Raw genomic sequence first — 21297 nt, 5'->3', positions numbered from 1 at the left:
CATATTCTTTTCACACTCATAAATATTTGGCTCTTCTGTGACCAAAATTAGATGAAGACAGTCTCAGGCCACAGCAAAAGGCAAAGCCAACATAGGTCAAAGCTACAGTATTATGCTGGTAGAATTTGTACTCAGTTCTGGCTCACTTCAGAGTCTTGCATTTAACCTTTATGCCGTATGTTATATGATCTATGGACTGCCATCATATACTTCAGTGCTTCTTTGTATATAGGAAGAAAAGGCTTCTCAGATATTCACTCTACTAACACCGTTAGTGCATTGAGGATTTATGTCTTTTTTTTAGCTACTTTTACATAAAATGGTTAGCTTGTGTCTAAAATGTGGTAAACGCCTCTCATCTTACACAGCCAAAATATTCAGATACCCAATGTGTGCAGATTCTGCCGTACAGTTTATATTAGACCTCACCTTGTCATCCTGCAGTTAGTTCTGAACTCAGCACAATTCCCACTGACCTTTACAAATCCAGCACCCACAAATGCAATGCGCACTATGTACCCAAAAGTACTCTTTAATATTCATTACCTGTGATTTTTTTTAAGTGCTGATTTTTAAAAATTCTGACCTTCAGGCTTTCTTTATTCCTTCTTCCTGTCCCCCATCTCTGCCTAAAATTCAGATCTGTACTTGCCTTTCTTTAAAAAATAGATTATTGCATCTGGTGGAATCAGAAGGGAGAATCTAGCTAGGAGAGCTTTAGTCACTGATGGTATTTACATTTTCTTGAAAGTGGCTCTCTGATGAGAAAACAGAATTGGGTAACAATTTCAGAATTGGGTGAAAATGATGGAATTCTTCTCTGAAGAATTTGATGGAGTGGTTCAACTCTTCCTTTAGCCTTTTAGAAGTTGCCATCTGCTTAGAGCTTGTTGTGGTACCCAGGATTCTTGTTGTTATCCAGTATAAAATTCTCACTTTATAATAAAATCATGTACTGCTAGTTTAATAACCATACCAGTTCTAGAAGATCTACTTTGCAGCTTGACTCCTAAGATAAACTGGTGTTTGTTTTAGGATTCCCTTTTAACCTATGAGAAATAATATTAAGCTGACATTTTTTTCCCCAAAATCTCCATTCTGCTATGGCTTACCCGTGGTTGGCAAAAGGGAAATGATTGTTATTGAGCTGCTACTATGTGCCAGGCTCAGGATAGGAGACACAGACATTCATTTTGCCTCACCTAGTTCTCACAGTCTCCCAGTGAAGCAGGAATCATGGTCCCCATTTCACAAATCCTTTTACCAGTAAGGGAACTGAGACCCAGAAAGATCAAAGTCTTTCTTAGGTTCATAGAGCAAGGGTAGATCTGGGGTAGAACCTCATGTCCTCTTTTCATCACACCAGAGATCTGTCACCCAGAGTGACTTTATTTCCAAGGAACCTCCCAAATCTTTTCCATCATACTTCCCAGGGGAAATCTGGCTCAGAGTCACTTGTTTTAAAGAAAAACTCTGTGAGTCCTCTGGGAGGCCATAGTGTGATACAAAGTCACATACTATGAGAAAATTTTAGTTTTCAAGGGGAAGATGTACCTAGTCCTTTTGCAGATGGGTGGGAGGAAGGTTGATAGACGAATTATTTATAATTATATTGTGACATAAATTTTCATTAGTTTAGGTCATAAAAATGCTTTGATGCAAAAATTATGGGAACTTTTTGCTTTCTACTGGCTGACAGACTATCATTTTTAAAATCTTGCAACAAAATAAAACAATCTTTTTTTTTTTAGCAATCTTTTTCTTTTCCTGGGAATTCTCCCTGTTGTCTCTATGACCCATTGGCTGTTCTAGGATGAAGACCCTGTTTTATGATGAACCTCAGTCCTTTAAAGAGTGCCTCAGGAGTAGAAGTAGAGAGGCAGTGCTGAACTGAGTATCTCTACACCTGATGGCTGCCTACTGCCTGAGCCACTGTCTGGGAATGAATATTTTCAATGTGTACTTACAGCACATTTAGTTGGGGGAGGGCAAGGAGGAGGCTCTAGAGAATTCAATAGAGTCCCAACTTAGAGAATATTCTTTCTTTTCCTTTTTGGATGATGAAATCTGGGGACTGGAGTGAACTCTACTTATCTGCTCAATGGGATTTTACTGCACGAGCTGTGATTAGAATCTGTTTGTAAAGAATATTGAATCATTTTGAATTAGGAAACAAAGGGTAGAACAGTAATAAAGAGCAAATCAAGGCTGTAAAATGTCCTTTTAAAAAAATAGAAAGGAAAAGAAAGACCACCTGGAACCTTGCCAGAGGGCACGACCGGGGCTGGCTCCCCATTATGGTGCACCATCCTGCAGAAGGACCTGGTGTAAACATTCTTCTGCTACCCTGGGTGTTGTGTCAAAACATTAGCGATAGTGTGTCTGAGCCATCAGATTGATAGAATCTGCAAACACTATCTTTTCCCCTCCTCTCACATTCTCTTAAAACAAATAAAACAATATAGAGAGGATGCTGGCAGAAAAAGGCGTAGCGTTGAAAGGAATGTTTGTACAGAATGGTTCCTGCTCCTTTTGCTTCAGGAAGAGGGCCAGGGTCTTCAGGGTGGTCACGAGGTCAGGCTGAGGGTACTCTGGAGGAGTGACTTTCTCATGCAGTTAGAGACCTTGTGACGCCTTGAAGACCATACTGAAAATTACTTCTTGTTTTAGTGGGGGTGGGGGAGCATCAGTGGAGAAGCGTTTCAGGGATTGTAGGCTTTGGGTCAGCTTCTTGGACAATGGTGGAGGGGATCCAGCGCCCTGGGCCACCTCTGTTTAGATAAGAGCTTTTCCGTGATGCCTTGGCTTATGCTGCTTCCTGCTCTCGAGGGCCCGTGGTCCATTCACTCAGAATAAGGCCTGTCTTCCAGCCTCTGCTTCCTTTCCTCCTCTCTCACCTCCGCTTCTAGTATGAGTTCTGACAGCCCCCTCCCCCACATTTCCCATCTAGTATATACAGAATCTGAGCCCAGACCCAGGGAATCTTCAACCCCATACCTGGGTCACTGAGAAACTGAAAGGGTAGACAGTTACTTGGTTACACCCAGATAGGAGAGGAGCCTCAAAGAGAACATCTATTTTGTTCATTCATTTTTCTTAGTGAAGGCCTGACTGGCCAGTTAAGGAAGGGTGGCTTGATAAATAAGAAATCTTTAGGGAAATGTTAGGAGTGGCTACAAATAATATCCTTCAACACATTCAGGAAAGAGGTTTAAGATATTGCCTCCAGTCACTCAGTGAAGAATATTTCAAACTATCACTCTATTTTGTTCTTGTAAAAAGGAAGACAATGACTTATTTAGTATAGAGTGTATAGAAATGTCCAGAAAGTCTTCAGGTTTGGAGATGGGGAATCAATTTAGTATAAGGAAGAGACCTTAAGATACCAGATCTGAGTTCAAATGGTGGTTTTTATAACTTTCTAGTTATGTAATCTGGATAGCAAAAGCCCAGTTATGAGAATCAGTGTCATAGAAAATTGCTCAGAGGACTTGTACACTTTTTAATCACTTGAATCATTCTGAAATTGTCCCTGGATCACAGCCCACAAAATCACTTTTAATAAATTCTGCTTTGATGTTCTGCCATTGGCCAACGCCAAGGGATGTCAGAATTACCAGTCATATGACACCCTTGTGGTAGAAACATGGTTGAAGAGTTTGTGTCCCAGAGAATATGAGAGGAGAAGTGGTTTCTCTCAGATCTCAAAACCCTGAAGCCTTGTACTTCTTTTGACATATTTTCATATTTTAGAAATGTCTGTTCCTATTCTCCTCCTATCTCAACAACCAGCTCTGTACTGTCTTATCCTATTTTATTCCTTTATCCAGAGTTGTTTCATTACTTATTGTATCTTTTGTGAACCACCTCAAATTCTTTGGGAATGGATGTGTTCTTAGCTTTGTAAACTCCAAAGAAGCAACCTCATGTTACCATGTCTTACTAGTTTTATTATAGATGTTAAAGAACAAATAGAAGGGAAATAATTTAAATTTAAAAATCTGAAGAAGAGCAGTTTGACATCTGCAAATTTTGGGGTGATATCAAATGAGGTAATTTGTATAACATGTACAGTGCCTGGTACACAGAAAACAGATCGGTTATGTTGTCATTTGGTCATCTGACTACATTGAGAGCTACTTGAGAGCAGGGACTATGTCTTACTCATTGTTACACCTCAGTCCCTAGCCAATCCCAAGGGTACATGAGAAATGCATGCCTGGTGCTCAGTTAACTGCCTGATGAGAAGAATGAATCCTGACAAAGAATGGCCTGATGAGATTTGGACCCAACCTCATGTCAGGTGTCAACCCTGCCATCTATCGCTTATCTCAAGTGTGCTGAAGAAAGGGACACTAGTGACCATCCAGTGACCTCACACACACTCCTAAACTAACACTGTTCACCACCACCAGCCCTGTCCATTCACAACAACTGACATCAATGAAGACGGGAGCTGATGGGGCATGGATAGACTCAGCTTAACAGTATCATTTCCTGACAAACTGATCGACCTGGATAATTTCTACTTAGGCAGTGATGTTGACATGTGAAGAGGTGTCTCTTGTCTAATGGAAAATAGAAAACTGACTGGGAGTATTCTCCCCTTCCTCCAAGGATAGGAAAAATATTGACTCATAATTACTTGTACTGTTTTACTCCAATTAAAACAATTTTCTCATTCATATTCCATTTCAGGTGTAAAATCACACCCTGAAAGTTTACTTCCTATTGTTATTAAGGAATATCTGTGTTTATTGAAGAGACAAGTCAACTTCATGGGAAAATATTAGAAATGTAGCACAGGCAAATAAAATGACAAGAGCCATATGCTACTATGAACTGAACAAGACTCCATGAGTACTTAATAGCTGAGAAAGAATTCATAAATGAGAGTAGATCCAGGCTACTATAACTCCTTTAATTTCTTAAATAATCTGAAACACCTACCATTTCTGGTCCCATTCTAATTTCTTTGGAATGAGTCATCAAAGTCACAAGACCTGTCCCTGTCCAAAGATGTAAGCATGTTTCCTGGGAGAACATTAACCTAACACCGTGGATCATGATGTCAGATTATTGATAGTTGTCACAGGACATTATGTATGTGTGATGTCACTTCAGAGGAAAGTGGCTTTGCAGTGCACAGCTCCAGAGTTGCCAGGAATATCTAAAAGTACTGGATAACTTTCAGCAGACAAACTTATTAGCACTTGCATTATGCCAGCCATAGGGCTAAGTACTTCCTATAGTATCTCATTTAATTCCATTAGGTGTGGGGATGGAGCTCATTAGGAGAGTGCTTGCATAGCATGTGTCAGGTGCTGGGTCAGCATCGCAGCACAATAATAATAATTTCTCCAAACAAGCTTATGATGTCAGTGCTGTCCTTTTGTATAGATAAGGAAACCCAGACTCCGGGAGATTCTTTTGCCAAGAATCTGACAGCTGGTAGATGGCAGGAGGCAGAACCAAGACTTAGGCTCTAAGTCCATGTCCTTAATCCATAGACTATATTGCCTTTCTGTATCCTAACACCTTGTAAAATTGGCTCTTGATGTCACAACACAGCCTGCTTAAAACACCTGCTTTTTGGTTCATAAGCTTTTACCCCCAAATTACTCATTTTAATGTCTAAGCAGTTGTTACAGAAAACAACCCTTGTAATGACAGCCAAAGTGCTTTCAGTCGCCTGGTTGATGATGTGCTAGAAGGCCACTCATTTGTAGTCTCTCTGACATGTCAAGCAGTATAGGTTTTCCAACAGGGTTGTCTATTGCATTCTCTGTGATGGTGATAATAATAGTCTCTGTCTCATAGAAGTTCTGCCATAATGAGATAATACATATAAAGTGTACATAAAACTCTGTCCCATAAGGAAGTGCTTAGTAACTTATCTATAAAGAAAATAAAAATAGAAATGATAGGCCATACATCTTCTACCAGTCAGAATCTTCTGTTTGGTTCTAGATCATCTCTAAATACCCATTTTTACTTTTCTTAACCTTACTTGTTTAAGGACCTTTTCCAATTTACAAAGGAATATTTGTCAATAAGGTAGCAATCAGTGATCATATTACATAATTCTCAATGAGGACACGCATATAGAACATTAAAGGCCTAAGAGAATGGACTAATGTGTACCCATGTAATGTTTTTAAAAGAAAGCCAAAGTGAAAATCCAAAGCCTTGATTTTTCAGAAATGGGAGGTAGAGTTTCAGGGATTCAATGCCGATGACGCATGCTGAAGAGCCACAAGAATAAGACCACCAGTAATGAATCTCTAAAAGGCCATCACTCTACAAGAAATGACAAGGTAGACTTCTGGTTTGTAGATGGTGGAAAACCCAGGCATGAGCCAGAGAAAGTGAGCTGGGATGGAATGACTGACTCCACTCCAGAAATTTCATGCAGGCTCAAACCTGCCTTTGCAATTATTGTTTTCAGGTTTCTTCTCAGCCTGAATACAATGAGCCAACCAAATTAGTCTTCTGGCATAATCTTCTCTAAAACTTCAATCCATAAATTTCTCTTTATCACTCTGCCACATCTTTGTCCCGCTCCCTTTCCCTTTGACTTTCCAGAGTCTACCCCTCATCTTAAGATCTGTCTTCTCCATGGTGCTTTCTCTAAATTGCAGAACTTGCCCTCTACCACCAGCTGCAGGTCAGCACTGGTTCCCAAAAACGTTATTATGAAACGTGAGCCAAATTCTCCTAATTGCTGTAAATTTGTTTTCCTTTCTGTTCGCAGTGCAACTCTAACTAACCAGGTGTTTTCTTTCCCCCACCCGCTTGGTGGTGCTGAGAATCAAACCCAGGGCCTCATGTGAGGCAAGCACTTTACCACTGAGCTACATCCCCAGCCCTCAACAGGTGTTCTCAAGTCAAAAGCACTGCTGACAAGAATAAACCTAATAAGATGAGTACTCTCCCAAACCTGTACCCAAGAGGACTTTTGCTCCTTCCTTGGAGAGTTCACAGTGATCCACTCTGAGGAATCATATGGAACACCAACGAAAAGTAACCTGCTGTAATGCCAACCTATGTAGTCTTTCTTTTATTCCATTATCTGAAAATACCTGAGAAATAAATCTGAGCTTCAGTTTCCTCATGGCAAAATGGGGAAAATTATGACCATTTTGTAGAATGGTTGTACCAACTAGGAACAATGTGTGTGGATGGATGAACATTGCTTGGACAACAGACAGGGCATATTGATGAAATTCATTATAACTGTCATAACAGAAGACCATCGCACTGAAGATACAAAACGTCCTACGGGCTTTTGGAGAAAGTATGAAGAAACAAGGCTGGTGACTAGAAGCTCATTATGAAGCACTGCCTGCCCCTTAGTCTGAATCCTTCACACCCTCTGCATCTTCTCAATCTGCCATATTCTGCTTTTTCATTTAAAAAAGCACAGAGTTTACATTAAAACCACAGACTAGATTCCATATTTCAAAAAATACCCTACCAAGTCAGTGGAGATGTATACAAAATGTTGATGTCCATGAATAGGTGCTTGTTTTATAGATGCTATGTCTTATTTATTACCTAAAGATCTTGGATCAGGACATTAGTTTCTAGTAATAAAAACGCCCCCTCCCCTTTTTCTAGTGCTGCAGACAGGACCCAGTGCCTCACACATGCTAGGCAAGTGCTTGACTACTGAGCACATCCCCGGCCTACCCATTCAATTTTTTAAAATCTGTGACTGTGGCCAATAAAATTTGAAAGGTTCTGTCAATAATCTTCAGGAGTCTTCCCAAATCGTGTCACTATCTTCTGGTATTCCTAATCCTGGGAAGCTACATTGACTCTTGCTGAACAGATCTCTATAAAAACCATCCAGCATCCTATGACTCAGCCTTTTATTTTAAACCAAAATGAAATGTTTGATAGCAATTACAGGAGACAGTTACTTCATTAGAAACAATTACTCATCAGGTTCACTGTATTACTATGAAGAATGGAAAAAAGAAAATCTCACAAAGCATAGGAAAGTGGGAAAGAGGCATTTGGCAAATGAACTTGTGCTCTGTTCTCAGGACTCTGTATGAAATATTAATAAGGGCTGTTGTCTGAACATTCACATTGGGCAGTGTGCACTTCCTCAACAAGTAATTACATAACAGAATGCGAGAAGTTTCTCATTAGTAAGTGAACATTCATTTTTGGCTTGTGATGAAAGCCTCTTGTATAAGATGGCCAGTTTTATTTGGCTTTGTTCAAGCTCAAAGTTCTGCTAAAGTGGTCCTTGGTCAAGTGGTCTTCTTTAAAGTCCTCGTTTTATTCAGGGGTTTGTTTGTGGTAAATTCAAGTTCCCTGTAGCATGCTTGCTTCAAGCCTGCGTATCCATACACACTGCATGGAATATGTGATAAGGGACGCATGAACACAAATTGTAAGTATATTTAAGAAGAACATGGTAAATATTAAAACATGAGGTAAGTGGTCATAGTTCCAAAAGCAGAAGTCTTCTTAAATTACTGTTTCCCTCAGACATCTGACCTACATTTTGCCCCCCAGGAAATGTTGACTTTTTCAATTGAATTGTTAAAGCTTTCATTTTGTATATAGAAAACAAAATACAGGGCATAAAATTGTTACAGCATAAAAATAATAGACATTCATGTTGGCAGTCAATTAAATTTGGGTCCTTGAGTACAGTTCTAATTAACTACCATTAACAATTGTTTTGGTTTTTGTCCTGTTAATTTTACATACCCCACTGATGCACAAAACTGTGTTTCTCCCAAATGATGTATCCCTGACACATCCCTAATGATTCTGGGCTTCCTTTCCTTGCCAATTTGCTAACATAAACAATAGAGAAATGCAATTAGGCAAACTGCTCTCAGAGTTCCTAGAGGCCTGTGCCTTTCCCTGCTTTTTAGGCCACCCCTCCTCCCCACGGGAGCAAAGAGCAAATCCCACTTAGTCCTGGAGTGGTCAGCTTTCTCTGGACACCCCCAATAGTGCTCTCCTACTGGGGCAGAAGAGTGTTTCAGAAATGGGACATCGAATTGTCATTGAGAGTGGCAGGGACCGTTACTTTCTATTTAACTTCTAAAGTACGTAATTATTTTAGACTCCAGATCTGACCTACTTTAGAGTTTTGGAATGGTTCCTTGAGGGTCCATGTATGACTGTTGGGTTTTTCTTAGAAAATCTACCATCTTAGATAAGAAAGGAAAAAGCTTTCCATGAGTTAAGAAACACACTATTTTCCATGTCCTAAAGGGACTAGTTGGCAAAAGACTGATTAAAATAAGCAAGATTTTAGAGCCAACTGGGTAGAGAAGGATAAAGCCTTGTGGGACAAAGGCTGGCGAAGAAGGTTCAGGTTGACACCAATGCTGGAGGGCTATTGTATTTTTTTTTTCTTTTACAATGCTGAGGATGGAACCCAGGGCCTCACTCAGATTATTTACATGTAAGCATTTTACATTTATAAACTGAAATTTTCTGTTGATTTGGCATTAATCCTCAGAGTTAAAGGTCAAATTGCTTTATGATTTATAAAAATCAGAAGTGAAATATCAGTGTATAACAACTGAGAAAGTATTTCAAGCTTTTTAAAAAACAGAAAATTTAAAGTGATTTTTCTCATTTAACTCCTTCATAGCTGCATATTAGAGGAAAGGGGAAACCTGGCAGTTGCCATTTACAGAAGGGGAAATGGAAGCACAGATTAAGTAACCAGCCAAGGTCACACAGAAGTCAAGGACAGTGACAAGAATAGAACCCATTTCCTCGATTTCTGATCTTTAGCCCTGAGACTGTATGATAGGCATTCTACCGGTACATATATGGATCCAGTAAGTAATCACCAAACATATTTGATTTTACATAATTAAAACAGAAACATTAAAGACAGCTGGTTTTTTTTTTTTTTTTGCATAAGGTTGGTACCTAATATTTGTGTGACAATGAGATGATTGCATTGTATTTATATTGAATAGCAATGATGTGCAAAACTCATTTATATGATGTGAGCAATATTAATGCAACATAAGTAGCAGAAATTTCTCTCTACAAATTTTTATTAGTCATCACAGATGGTGGATAAAGAAAATGAAATTTTCATAAAGAACTCAGTGTTACCTAACATTTTTTCCTAATAGAGGAGACTGATTTAATATGTTTTGCAAGTATATCTTATAGTTGATCAGTGTTATTAGGGGATATGATTTATGACAGATAGGGAGAGGGAATTAAGGTGGCCCATGCTCTAAAGAACACTTGCTGTCAAAACTGCAGTAACCAAAAACTGCAGGCCTTGAAACTCCCTATAGTAAAAGACTCAAGCACATTCAACATTTTAAAAACAAGTCTTAGTTTTATATTATTTATTTATTTATTTATTTGTTTGTGTGTGTGTGTGTGGTACCAGAGATTGAACCCAGGGGTGCTATATCATTGTGCCACATTCAGCATGTTTTTTGTTGTTGTTGTTGTTTTTTGGGTGGGGGGAGTAACCCAGGATTTATCCCAGGGGCACGACTGAACCACATCCCCAACCCTTTTATATTTTATTTTGAGACAGGGTCTTGCTAAGTACTTAGGGCCAAATCGCTGGGATTACAGGCATGCGCCACCATGTTCAGCACATCCAGACTCTTTTATTTTTATTTTGAGACCCGGTCTAAGTTGCCCAGGCTGGCCTTGAATTTTCGATCCTCCTGCCGCCACTGCCTGAGTCACTGGGATTATAGGTGTGGGCACTACACCCATTTAAACCTTAGTTTTAAAAATGAGACAAGACAACCCAGAAACAACCAGGTAGCTCTAATGGGGAGCTGACCTGAGCTAATGGAGAGTGCCAGCAAGGTGACCCAGCAGAAGCCCACTCCCTATCCTATGAATAGATGAGAGTGAACTGTTCAGGCTCTAAGACCTCTCTAGGCTCAAAAACCTCCAGTCATTTATCTGAGGGTCTCCTTGCCCTTCAAGCACCCAAGAATAAAAGCAGTCTTTCAGCCTCTTAGATTCTTCCTAAGAAACCGGAACTGGTGAACTGGAGTACAAACAAATGATGCCAAGTCTGTCCTTTCCACATCTTCCTCTACCTTCAGATCCCCAGAGAGCGGCCCCTTCCCTCCAATCCTACATTGTCTCTTGTTCCCTTAGAGACCAGCCTCCTTGCCCTGGGCAATCTTATCTAAACAGCGCTTCCTGTGACAGTGTACCGCAGTGTGGCAAAGCTTGTCAAGGACCTGTGAGATCAAGAATATCTTGTAGCTTAGAGGTTTAGTAGTCTTATTTGGTTCTTCATAATGAATTGGAGGCAGCTGTTCTACAGTCCCATTCTGCCCCACCCCAGCCTAGCCATTCTGGGCAGAATCACTTCCTCCCATGACGGGAAACTAATGAATGGGATCGCCCCGTGAACTGGGAGAATTACCTCATTCTCCCCTTCGATTTATTCTTCCTTTTACTTTTGCCTAACTTTTCTACAGTTCCTTAATTTTCTTCTGGAAAAGTCCTAAGTTATATTTTCCTTAATTCTATGGCCTTTCCCCTTGGACCTACTAGATTTCCATTTTTAAATCTGAGAAAAAGTACATATTGCCTTCCACAATTTCTGCTCATTTCTCAGAAATATTTGGTACAATTTCTCACTGTCATAAGAAATTCTATAGAAGGCAGAAATTTCCTTCCAAGTCCTTAGAAGTATTGGGTCTTAGAGAAATGTCCTCCTCCTCAACGGTAGTGATAATTACAACCTTGCATTTCTCTAGCACTGTGTACCTTTCCCACTTATATCATCTCATTTGATCCTTATCTTCTCTCCATGTGTGTGTTTAATTATTTTATATGACCAGAAGCTGTGAATTATAGACATGTGAGAGATACTAGAAGTTAATATCATTATGGATGCTTCTTGGGTTTATGCTAGGCTAACATAGAACAGGTTTAGTAGTACCTATTTAGAAATCTCTATCAGTTGTTGGAGATGAGAAAAATCCCCAAATTCCTCCTCATTCAGTCTTGGTAACCTATTTTAATATCAGTAAACATTTAAAAGAACTTTCATAGTTCTCTTACCAACTTACCACCCAAACACAGAAAAGTAAAATCACAGATATTTCTTCTTGGCTCATCAGCTATGTGAATTGAAAACAATCCTCCTTTTCTCCCTTTCTTTTATTCTTAGTGGCTTTTGAAAACTGATACATAAAAGTCTATAAATTATACATAACACCAGAGTGCCATATGATGTTTTGATGTGTGCATCCATTGTGAAATGTTTAAATCAGAATAAGCATACCTGTCTCCTTGATCATTTGTCATTTCATGGAGAAAACATGCAACATCCTTTCTTATGAGATATTCAGTATATAATTGTTATCTGTAGTCACTCTACCAAGCAACACACATCAGAGCTTCTTACAAATATTTTGTAAGAATGAATTGTAGGCAAAACCAAAGCCACAGTGTTAGTTGAAATAAATCATTTACATAAAACATTTTACTGCTACTTTTTAACAAGGAGGAAATTTCTAGTTGAGTAGTAGTTCTGATAATTTTAAATACATTTACATATTTATCAGACTCCAGGAAAGATAAATTTAACTTTGAACCTCTTTTTGTATTAACCTAACTACATAAAGTAGCTGACCATATTAAGTCAATTAATTTTGAGCTATTTAAAATAAATATTATGTATCCTCAAAAATTAAATTGCTGTGGGTACTGTGGTACCTGCCTGTAATCCCAGCTATTTGGGAAGCTGAAACAGGAGAATGATGAGTTCAAAGCCAGCCTGGGCAATTTAGTCAAGACCGTGTCTCAAAGTTAAAAAAATAAAAAGGGCTGGGGATAGAGCTCAGTGGTAGAGCACTTGCCCAGCATGTGTCAATCCCTGGGTTCAATCCCTACTACTACAAAAACAACCAAATAAGAACAGCAAAACTGTGGCAATATGTAGAGTTGCCCTTTAACTAGAGTCTCAAATTAATTGATCACTTAATTAATTTATTGGTACTGGGGATTGAACCCAGAGGGCTTTTAGCACTGAACCACATCCCTAACCCCTTTTTATTTTTTATTTTGAGATAGCATCTCTATAAGTTGCTTAGGGCCTTCCTAAATTGCTGAGGCTGGCCTCAAATTTGTAATCCTCCCACCTTAGCCTCCTGAGTCACTGAGGTTACACGTATGTGCCACCACATCTGGCCTAATCTCGAATTTAAACACTAAGAATTACTCTACATATTTATGAGTAATGTGTATGCATTAGTTGCCCAATCTCCTTTGAAGATCAACCATATGTATCACTATGCAGATGTATTACTATATAACTCAAAAGTGTTACAGAACATTCCTTTTTCATGTCAGTAATAAAAATTCCTATCTATAAATGAATGTAAGTTAATCTAAGCATATAAAAATATATTTACATAAAGACTTATTTGAGAAATTTTAGTAATTAAAATTATAAATGTTAAGTTTTTAGCTCTCTGACAGGGTGAAAGGGCTGTTCTATTAGTTTCCTATGGTACAATGAATGGTCTTATATACATTTCAGAAGTATTTCTCTAAGTGTACTGATTTGACCATCCAGTACCAAACCTGGGCCTGTGCAGGTAAGCTATTCCATATGTATACACTCACTAAAGAATGAGAGCTGCTTCTGGATGTGCACATTTTTGGCAGATAATTTTGAAACAACATATTGAAGAAATTAATTATCTCCCACATGGAAACAGTTAAAGGTTTCATTTCTGATCTGTCCTGTGAGTAGCAAAAAGTGAATGACTTTAACAGAATGATTCAAATGGCCAACAAATATTTAAGGCAGTGTTCTGAGTCTTGGAAGAATTCTAAAAGGAGTAAGACATCATTCCAGGCCTTGGTGATTGTATTCCATAAAACAGGAAGGAGAGCACATATATCATAAAGAAATTGAAACAAGTACCAATTTTTACCAAGTTTTACTTCAGCTCCCATCATTCTCCAAATCATATTTTATTAGCATCATTCAACCCTACACTTTTATCCCAATAGCTTCAATTATTTAGTTATTTTAAAAGTATTTGCATGTTAGGTTAGCACATATATCAAGGCCTTATGGGAATGAGTCTATAAATATGGGTTCCTACCTTCAATTAGCAAAATAATACAAGGTCTCAACAGATCTCACTGTGATATAAATAAATATCCACAGTGATAAAGAAGGTATTCAAGATTTTCAAGTTCTCTATTATTTCTATTCTTAGAAAATGACACTCAAATGAGAAATCAGACTTGTGTGGAAATAGCTACTTCTCGGGAATTCCATAACACCAGTAATTTTCCACTATTGCTACGCCCTAAACAAAGGATTAAGACACAAGATGAAGAGTTGGGAGTTGCGAGAAGAATCTAGAAAATCAAATAACCTCTTCTTTCTGTTTATGCTAGAATTATGCCTAGTTTACTTTTTATCAAGCCAATTTTCTTTTTTAAATAACAATCTTGCCAAACACTCTGCAAGAGGAATTAAAAAGCAATAAAGAAAATAGTCTGGCATAACGATAATTCTTGGGCAGTTTCAATAATACCTTATTGTTGCACCTATCAATTCTATTCCTGTTTTTCAAATGAACTCCCATGAACTATCACTGGTATCATCACTTTAGACAAAAGAAAAAAATGGGTAAAAGCAAAGGGGGTTCAGTCACCACAGGAATGCAAGGAAATGCCGCACATCCTCAGAGGGTAGGGATGTATGCATTCAGCAGATACACACTGAGCACCTAGTGTACAAACGCTCCCCAAAGGTACAGAGCAGTTAGTTCATAGCTCAGAGAAAGATAAACATGTGCACATCAGTTGACTTAACAATGAATAAAGTGGTATTCATACTGTGGAGGGAGAAATGAATCTGAATGAGGCAGTTGGTTGGGTTCACAGAGAAGGTGATGTAAGAGCTAAGCTTTGGGGTTTGATAAAGGAGGACTTCTTATGAGGCAGTGGATAGAGTTGCATTTCAGATAGAGGAAAAGCATGACTAAATTTCTGAAGTAGGAAACAGTGATCATCAGTGTTGGAAAGATCTTGAATGGTGTCCAGTAAAGATAAAATGAAAAGTGGGAAGACCAGAATAACTGACACAGTGGGGTAATTAATGTCTGGGGAATCCTCCGCTGGGAAACAAGAGGGCTGAGTTTCTAACTTGAGCAAATGACAGCTCAATTAATTAATTAATTAATTAAGGAAGAGGCGGAGCTGTTGCATATCTGTTTCCAGGGCAGGAAGAGCCTTTGTTTTAAATATACTGCACGTCCCCTCTGTAAACTCCCAACTGTGTCCATTAATCTTAATTGGAGGTGGCAACAAGTATTTAAAAGCTAATCAAGAAACGAATTGTCCCTACCTTGCTTTGGAATGATTATGGTTACAGGGGCTCCAGGACCAAGTGATTACAGGTTGAGGGATTCCATAGGCGGTACAAGTCAGGATTTGTCTGCTGCCCAGTGGGTAGAGAGTTGGGTCTGGAAATGATGACACTGCCTTTTCATAAATCTGGGGTTTCACTGCAAACGAGATGAAGAACAGAAGTCAAGAACTGTTCTGGTGACTTTCTGCTGGCCCTTACATAAAGGACTGCAGTCTCACTGGTTTTAATGTCAGGGAAATTAAAATGTTATAAGCCCTCATTTTCATCAAGAAAATGTCAATTTTAAAATTTAGAACATTTATAATTTGATTCTAAGGTATGTACACTGTGATTACAATTATAAAAATCATGTTGCCTATGGAAGATAAGCAGACATGAAATAATTATGATAGGTACAGAAGTGGTTTTTAAAGAACTTTAAAAATTTGAGCCGAGTGCAGTGGTACACACCTGCAGTCCCAGCTACTTGGGAGGCTGAGGCAGGAGGATTGCAAGTTCTAGGGCTAAGCTGGGCAATTTACTGAAACCCTATCTAAAAATCAAATTTAAAGGGCTGGGGATTTAGCTCAGTGGGGATTTTGCTCTTGCCTAGCATGTGCAAGGCCCTGGGTTCAACCCCCAGTACTGCAAAAATTAATTAAATTTTGAGTTTTGGGGACATTATTATAATGACTTTTGAATTGATAAATTTTCATTAATTTTCCCCTTACCAGGACCCAAAGAATATATAAACTGTAAACTTACCATTTACAATTAGAGTGGCAGTGAGGTTTTTAAACACATTTGACTGCCTTATGCCCAGCAAGATTGTATAATCCCCTGCATCCTCTGCAGTTACGTCTTTGATAATTAAAGAATAGCCATGAACCAAATAGCGAGCAGATATCTCCGTTGCAGGTGACCCATCTTTTAGCCTGTGGTTAAAACATGATCAGTAAGTCACTTCACATACCTCTCTGATACCACTTTGATAACATGGCCGTTTCAGTGTATAAGCTCAAGCTGATCACTTTCAAGGCTTGGCTTGTCAACACTGATCTAAAAATTTAGGCACCAACTTTTCAGTAAAGGCAAGTATTGTTTTTAGATTGGGTACTCCTTGATATTGATTGGCAAAGAGCAAAAATAAACCAAGGGTAAAAAGGAAGGTGATGGCTTATTGAACCCACACGGATGCTGGTGGCCATCTTGACTTAAGTATTAACACAGAGGTACAGGCTCCAATTCCATTTGAGATGTTTTTCAGAGTTTTTGTTTTTCAGAGTTTTCCATGAGGCTCCATGAGTAGTACAAGAGCCATTGTAAGTCAGATCAACTAGATCACTTCTCCAGATAAAAATAAAAATAGACGTTCCTATTGTGATCTCATGTGGAGTTCTTATTAGCTATATAAATGGGCACACCAGTTGTCCCTTTCATAGCAAAACTATAGTGAAATCAAGGTATTTTCCCCTGAGGAAGAACTGTTCAGACACAAAACAAACAAACTATAAACTTAAAAGGAATTTAAAAACATTTTAAATATAGAATCAATGCCTTGATGTCATCCAGTTACATGTAGATACGTGAGTCAGGAGACCTGGATGCGGGCCTAGCTCTACCGCAAGCTGTATGCTGTGTGACCAGAGGTTGAGCCTAGTGTCCTCAGATTTTCTAGCAATTTCCAAGATTCCTTTAACTCTAAAATTCTGGGATTTCATTTAAATACACAGTTAAGTGGACATTTTTAATCTGTGAGGCGTTTATTGTGTTCTGTAAAAAAGGTACAATATTGGAAATGGTATCAGTTTATAATCATGCTGATATTATAGTCTTGCAAACAAATTCCCATTACTGGTGGGCCTCAGTTCCAAAGCAGTTAAAATGACTGTTATACTTTGTGATTACAATGTCATTTTAGAATTGCTTTATTTCCAATCAACAGGATAACACTTTTGAAGTGGGTTGAATTATTTTTAGGCTCTTGCTGTTTAGTTACCGAAAAAGTTAGCACTAACAGATAAGGGGACACTCAGGCACTGATGTCTCCTGGTCTCTAAATTACTATAAAATTTAATAATTAACTATTAACCTTTTTCAGATATTATGCAACAAGAACAATAAAAAAAAGAATTTTTTTTTCTACTGCAATGGCATGAAGGCATAACACAAAGTTTTTCTCTTTAATTCCCTATGAAATATTTAAAGAAATCGAAAACAAATATTTCGCACCTATGATGTTGAAAGCCAAGTAAAACTCTGGTTGAGGAAATTCCAAGATGGTACCTCTTCTGTATTGTATGGATTGTTCTCCTAATCAGTTTTATACCCTACCCTTTGTTTAAAGTATAATGACAAACCAAAGATACTGGCATTTAAAAGTAATTTAACAAAACGCAGATTATAAACAGATTACACTGTTTTACAACAGTTGTTGTACTAGGATTATTAACCAAAAAAAAAAAAAAAAAAAAAAAACTGTTTTAAGTAATTTCTGAATATGTAACCTTCAAGTCAAAAAAAATTAATTCAGGTAAGTCCATTTGTTCACTCCTGCAAATGAATAAGTCTTGTCTCTATTAATATTTGTTTAATTCTAAAACAAGACTGGTACTTTCAACCCAGCTGTATATAAAAGAATTATTTTCAGCATCCTCATTACAAGGACTCACTTCTTCAGAGTTAATAGAGCATGTTACACATTCAAGATGCTTCCTAGTTGTTGCCCAACCATCTCATTCAGAGAGTGTTGACATCATAGGAAGGTTTCGAGATGAAGAAATTTGGTGTCAGTGAGGGACTATCTCAACAGAAATGAGCACTAAAAAACCCCTCATTTCCTATTTCATTCTGGTGCATTTCTTCCTTTCCTCTTCAGTTCTCACCTCTACCACCCAGTAATCAATATAGCTTCTACTCTCCAGTGCTGCCCAAGCAATTTCTCTGGATACTTCTTTCAGGAATTTAAGTTATTGGGCTCTTGCATCTTTCTACTTACAAAATATGTCTTAAACTGATATGAAAATGATTATGGTCCTACCATACAACTTCTGGTGAGGGAAATGCCTTCACTTTCATGGAGAGCCTGTAGGACCGCTTGCCTGCTATGGTTTCATGCACCTGTTGTTTCCGATGTTTCACAGTGATGAATGCTTTTTCTTGGAAAGGAGAAGTGATAAGTACATTAGAAAAGAATAAAAACCTCACAGAACATTAAGGGAGGGTGCAGTCAATGGGAAGCTAAAGAGCTGAATTATAATGGTGCCAGCCAGTGAGCCCAAATGTTGCTCAATGAATAAACTACTTTAAAAGCACCTTAGTGGATGAAACACTTTCAAAGGAAATGGTGGCAAATCCTGTAGACATAAAACAGTGTCAGGGCAACAGGAAACATCTAAAATATAACAAAAAAGTGGGGTGATGTTTCTAAAAATGTACTCAGTAAATATGAGTTAGATGGGAGAAAGTCGCTTTGACCTCTTAAAACAACTGAGAAAGCCAAAAGGAAATAAATGGCTTTTGATAGAACTGCTCCATAATTTTTGCTCTTCACACTATTTTCCTTGTCAACAATGGATGGAAATTGGTTTTTAAGCACTTTGTCTACAGAATTTGCATATTGGAATTAAGCAACAATATTAGGATTTCATGATAATAAAACCAGGGATAAAATAGCACTAATTCTAAAAAGTGTATCAAGCCTTATGTTTATTTCCTTACATCATGGAAGTACTTGAGAAAATTTTCCAAGATAATAACTGTAAAACTGATCATTTTCTGTTTTGTTTATATAGAACTCTAAATGAAGAATTTCATAAATATGATCTAACTGAGGTGTTAACCATTATGAGCTTCTAAAGAAAAGACTTTCTGTCCAATTCAAAATCATTAAATTTAAAGAGCACCTAATGTGATTTTGCTTTTTGGCAGTGGGGTGGAAGAGACTGTGGCAAAGTTGTATTCAGTTGTGGTAGTGTAACACTTAGCCAAAAGAACATTTATTTGTTTATAGAACCCAAAGTCCATGATGATTAGAAAGCATAACATGAGTTGGCAATGCTGAATTATTGCTTACCAAATATATGCACTGAGGTGTTAACAGATTTGAATGATGGTCCACTCTTCACATGACAAGTATAAAGTCCTTTGTCTTTATTCTGTACTTTGTGAATAATAAGAACACTGTAGAACACATTGGCATGGGAATTGCTTTGGTCAATTCGTTGCCTTACAGAAGCTCTCTTGGTTGTCTATAGAAAGAAAATGTATAACAAATGTAGATGTAGTAATTATTCATGCTTAAAGTAATAGCATTTTGACATCTCCCAGATCATAATTTTGACAGCCACTTCTTTTTTCTTCCAAAAAGGATATCAAATCCACCTAGAGCAAGATGTTTGGAAACTACATCTGTCTAGATGTGTTTCAATTATGTAGCATACTAGCCTTCATCTGGCACTTAAGTGTTTCAAATTGACTTTCACATGCATCATCTCAGTTATTTTGTACAACCACTCGTGACATTGGCAGAATCACTGCTTCTTTTACCTGTGAAGAAACTGAAGCCACAGAGACATTGGCTAACGTAGGCCAGGAACTCAGGACTTTTGAGCATGAATCTAGTATTTTTACTTCGGCACACACACCTCTCTAGATAGCAACCTGTTCTCCGGCACACACAAATGTGGGCAATAATTATCTTTAGTACCTGGCTTAATGACAGTGTTTCCCTTAATAAATCACACTGAGTTTCCTTTGCTACTACTGGAAATGAAAAGATGAGTTCTACTAAGTTCTACTTAGTATTCTACTAAGGTAGCTATTCTTCATTTCATTATTTCACTATGTGAGAATTACTTGCCAATTTCTGCTAAATCTTGGCAAATGGATCTAGGACATGGAAAACAATCAGCAAGTTTGGCCAGCATTTGAAGGGTGTTGGCCCACATTTATCTCAGGGAAGACCAAGAGAAACCCTTGAGGCACAGTAATCTGAACACCATACTGTTCTGAGAAGACGAGATCACATTGCCTTCTCCTTTAATTGTTCATTTTCAAACATATATCATTTCCTCTTACCAGCATTTTCCTGTGGGGCTGGGGATGGGTAATGGAAAAAATGATTTTGGAAACCATTCAGACTGATCTTTGGATCTTGAACTTAGCTCTTCTCTTTACCATTTTTAATAAACTTTGACCCACCTGCCTTTTTATTTTACGTCCATTGGCACATTTTCTTTACTCTCAGCAGTAACCAGAGAGAAAAGTCAGTCACCACCATCAACCATCAGTCCCCTAACCAGTCTGCGGAGCCTCTTGCTGCAGCTTGTTTGCATAGGCATTACTTATTTGAGAACTTTTCTTCCCAAATTTGAGTAACATTGGTATTGTTTCTGCCTTGGAGAACAGTTCATCTTGTGTTTTGGAGTTGCTTTGTCCAGTACTGCAGCCACCAATCACACATGGCTATTTAAATTAAAATTCACTTCCTCAGTGCAGCTAGCCATACTTCAAGTATTCCTTAGCCATTTGTGGCTAGTTGTTAGTTTATTGGTCAGCACTGGTATAGTATACCCACCACAGAAAGTTCCAGTGGATGTTACCATTTTAGATTACTGGCATTCAATAGATGTACCATCAATATTCTTAAAATCAGCAGCAACACTACCAGGGTAAAAGTTTCTTCCCTCTTGGTATTTATTGAGAATATTTGATTTTTGACAAAACCCAGAAAATGCTGCTACAAGTCATAGCAATAGTTTATGACTGCTAAGTCCCTGTATCCCTACAGGGTGCTTATTGCATCTTGATGCTGAGTGATTCTATTTCCATGGCAAGAAATGTTTATGGGAAACAAGAGCTTGGGGCTGATGCTTAACATCATTTATCATAAATTAACTTTGTGATTGGGTAATCTGAATGACATA

At 38.1% G+C, this 21297-nt stretch overlaps 1 protein-coding gene across 3 annotated transcripts in view; it reads right to left on the bottom strand.

Moving 5' to 3' along the window:
* FLT1 (fms related receptor tyrosine kinase 1) overlaps positions 1-21297 on the bottom strand; it is a 170865-nt gene that overhangs the window by 94641 nt on the left and 54927 nt on the right. For all 3 annotated transcript variants that reach the window (XM_079138566.1, XM_079138564.1, XM_079138565.1), the window contains exons 7-10: positions 19446-19620; positions 18411-18528; positions 16136-16305; positions 15368-15527 (exon numbers count right to left, since the gene is read on the bottom strand). In XM_079138566.1, the coding sequence (XP_078994692.1) occupies positions 15368-15527; positions 16136-16305; positions 18411-18528; positions 19446-19620 (623 nt within the window). The remainder of the gene's footprint in view (positions 1-15367; positions 15528-16135; positions 16306-18410; positions 18529-19445; positions 19621-21297) is intronic.

Source organism: Sciurus vulgaris (genome assembly GCF_902686455.1).
Source record: "Sciurus vulgaris genome assembly, chromosome: 4".
Classification (NCBI taxonomy): Eukaryota; Metazoa; Chordata; class Mammalia; order Rodentia; family Sciuridae; genus Sciurus; species Sciurus vulgaris.
The sequence above is the reverse complement of the archived record's forward strand: the minus strand, read 5'-3'. Positions and strand labels throughout refer to the sequence as shown.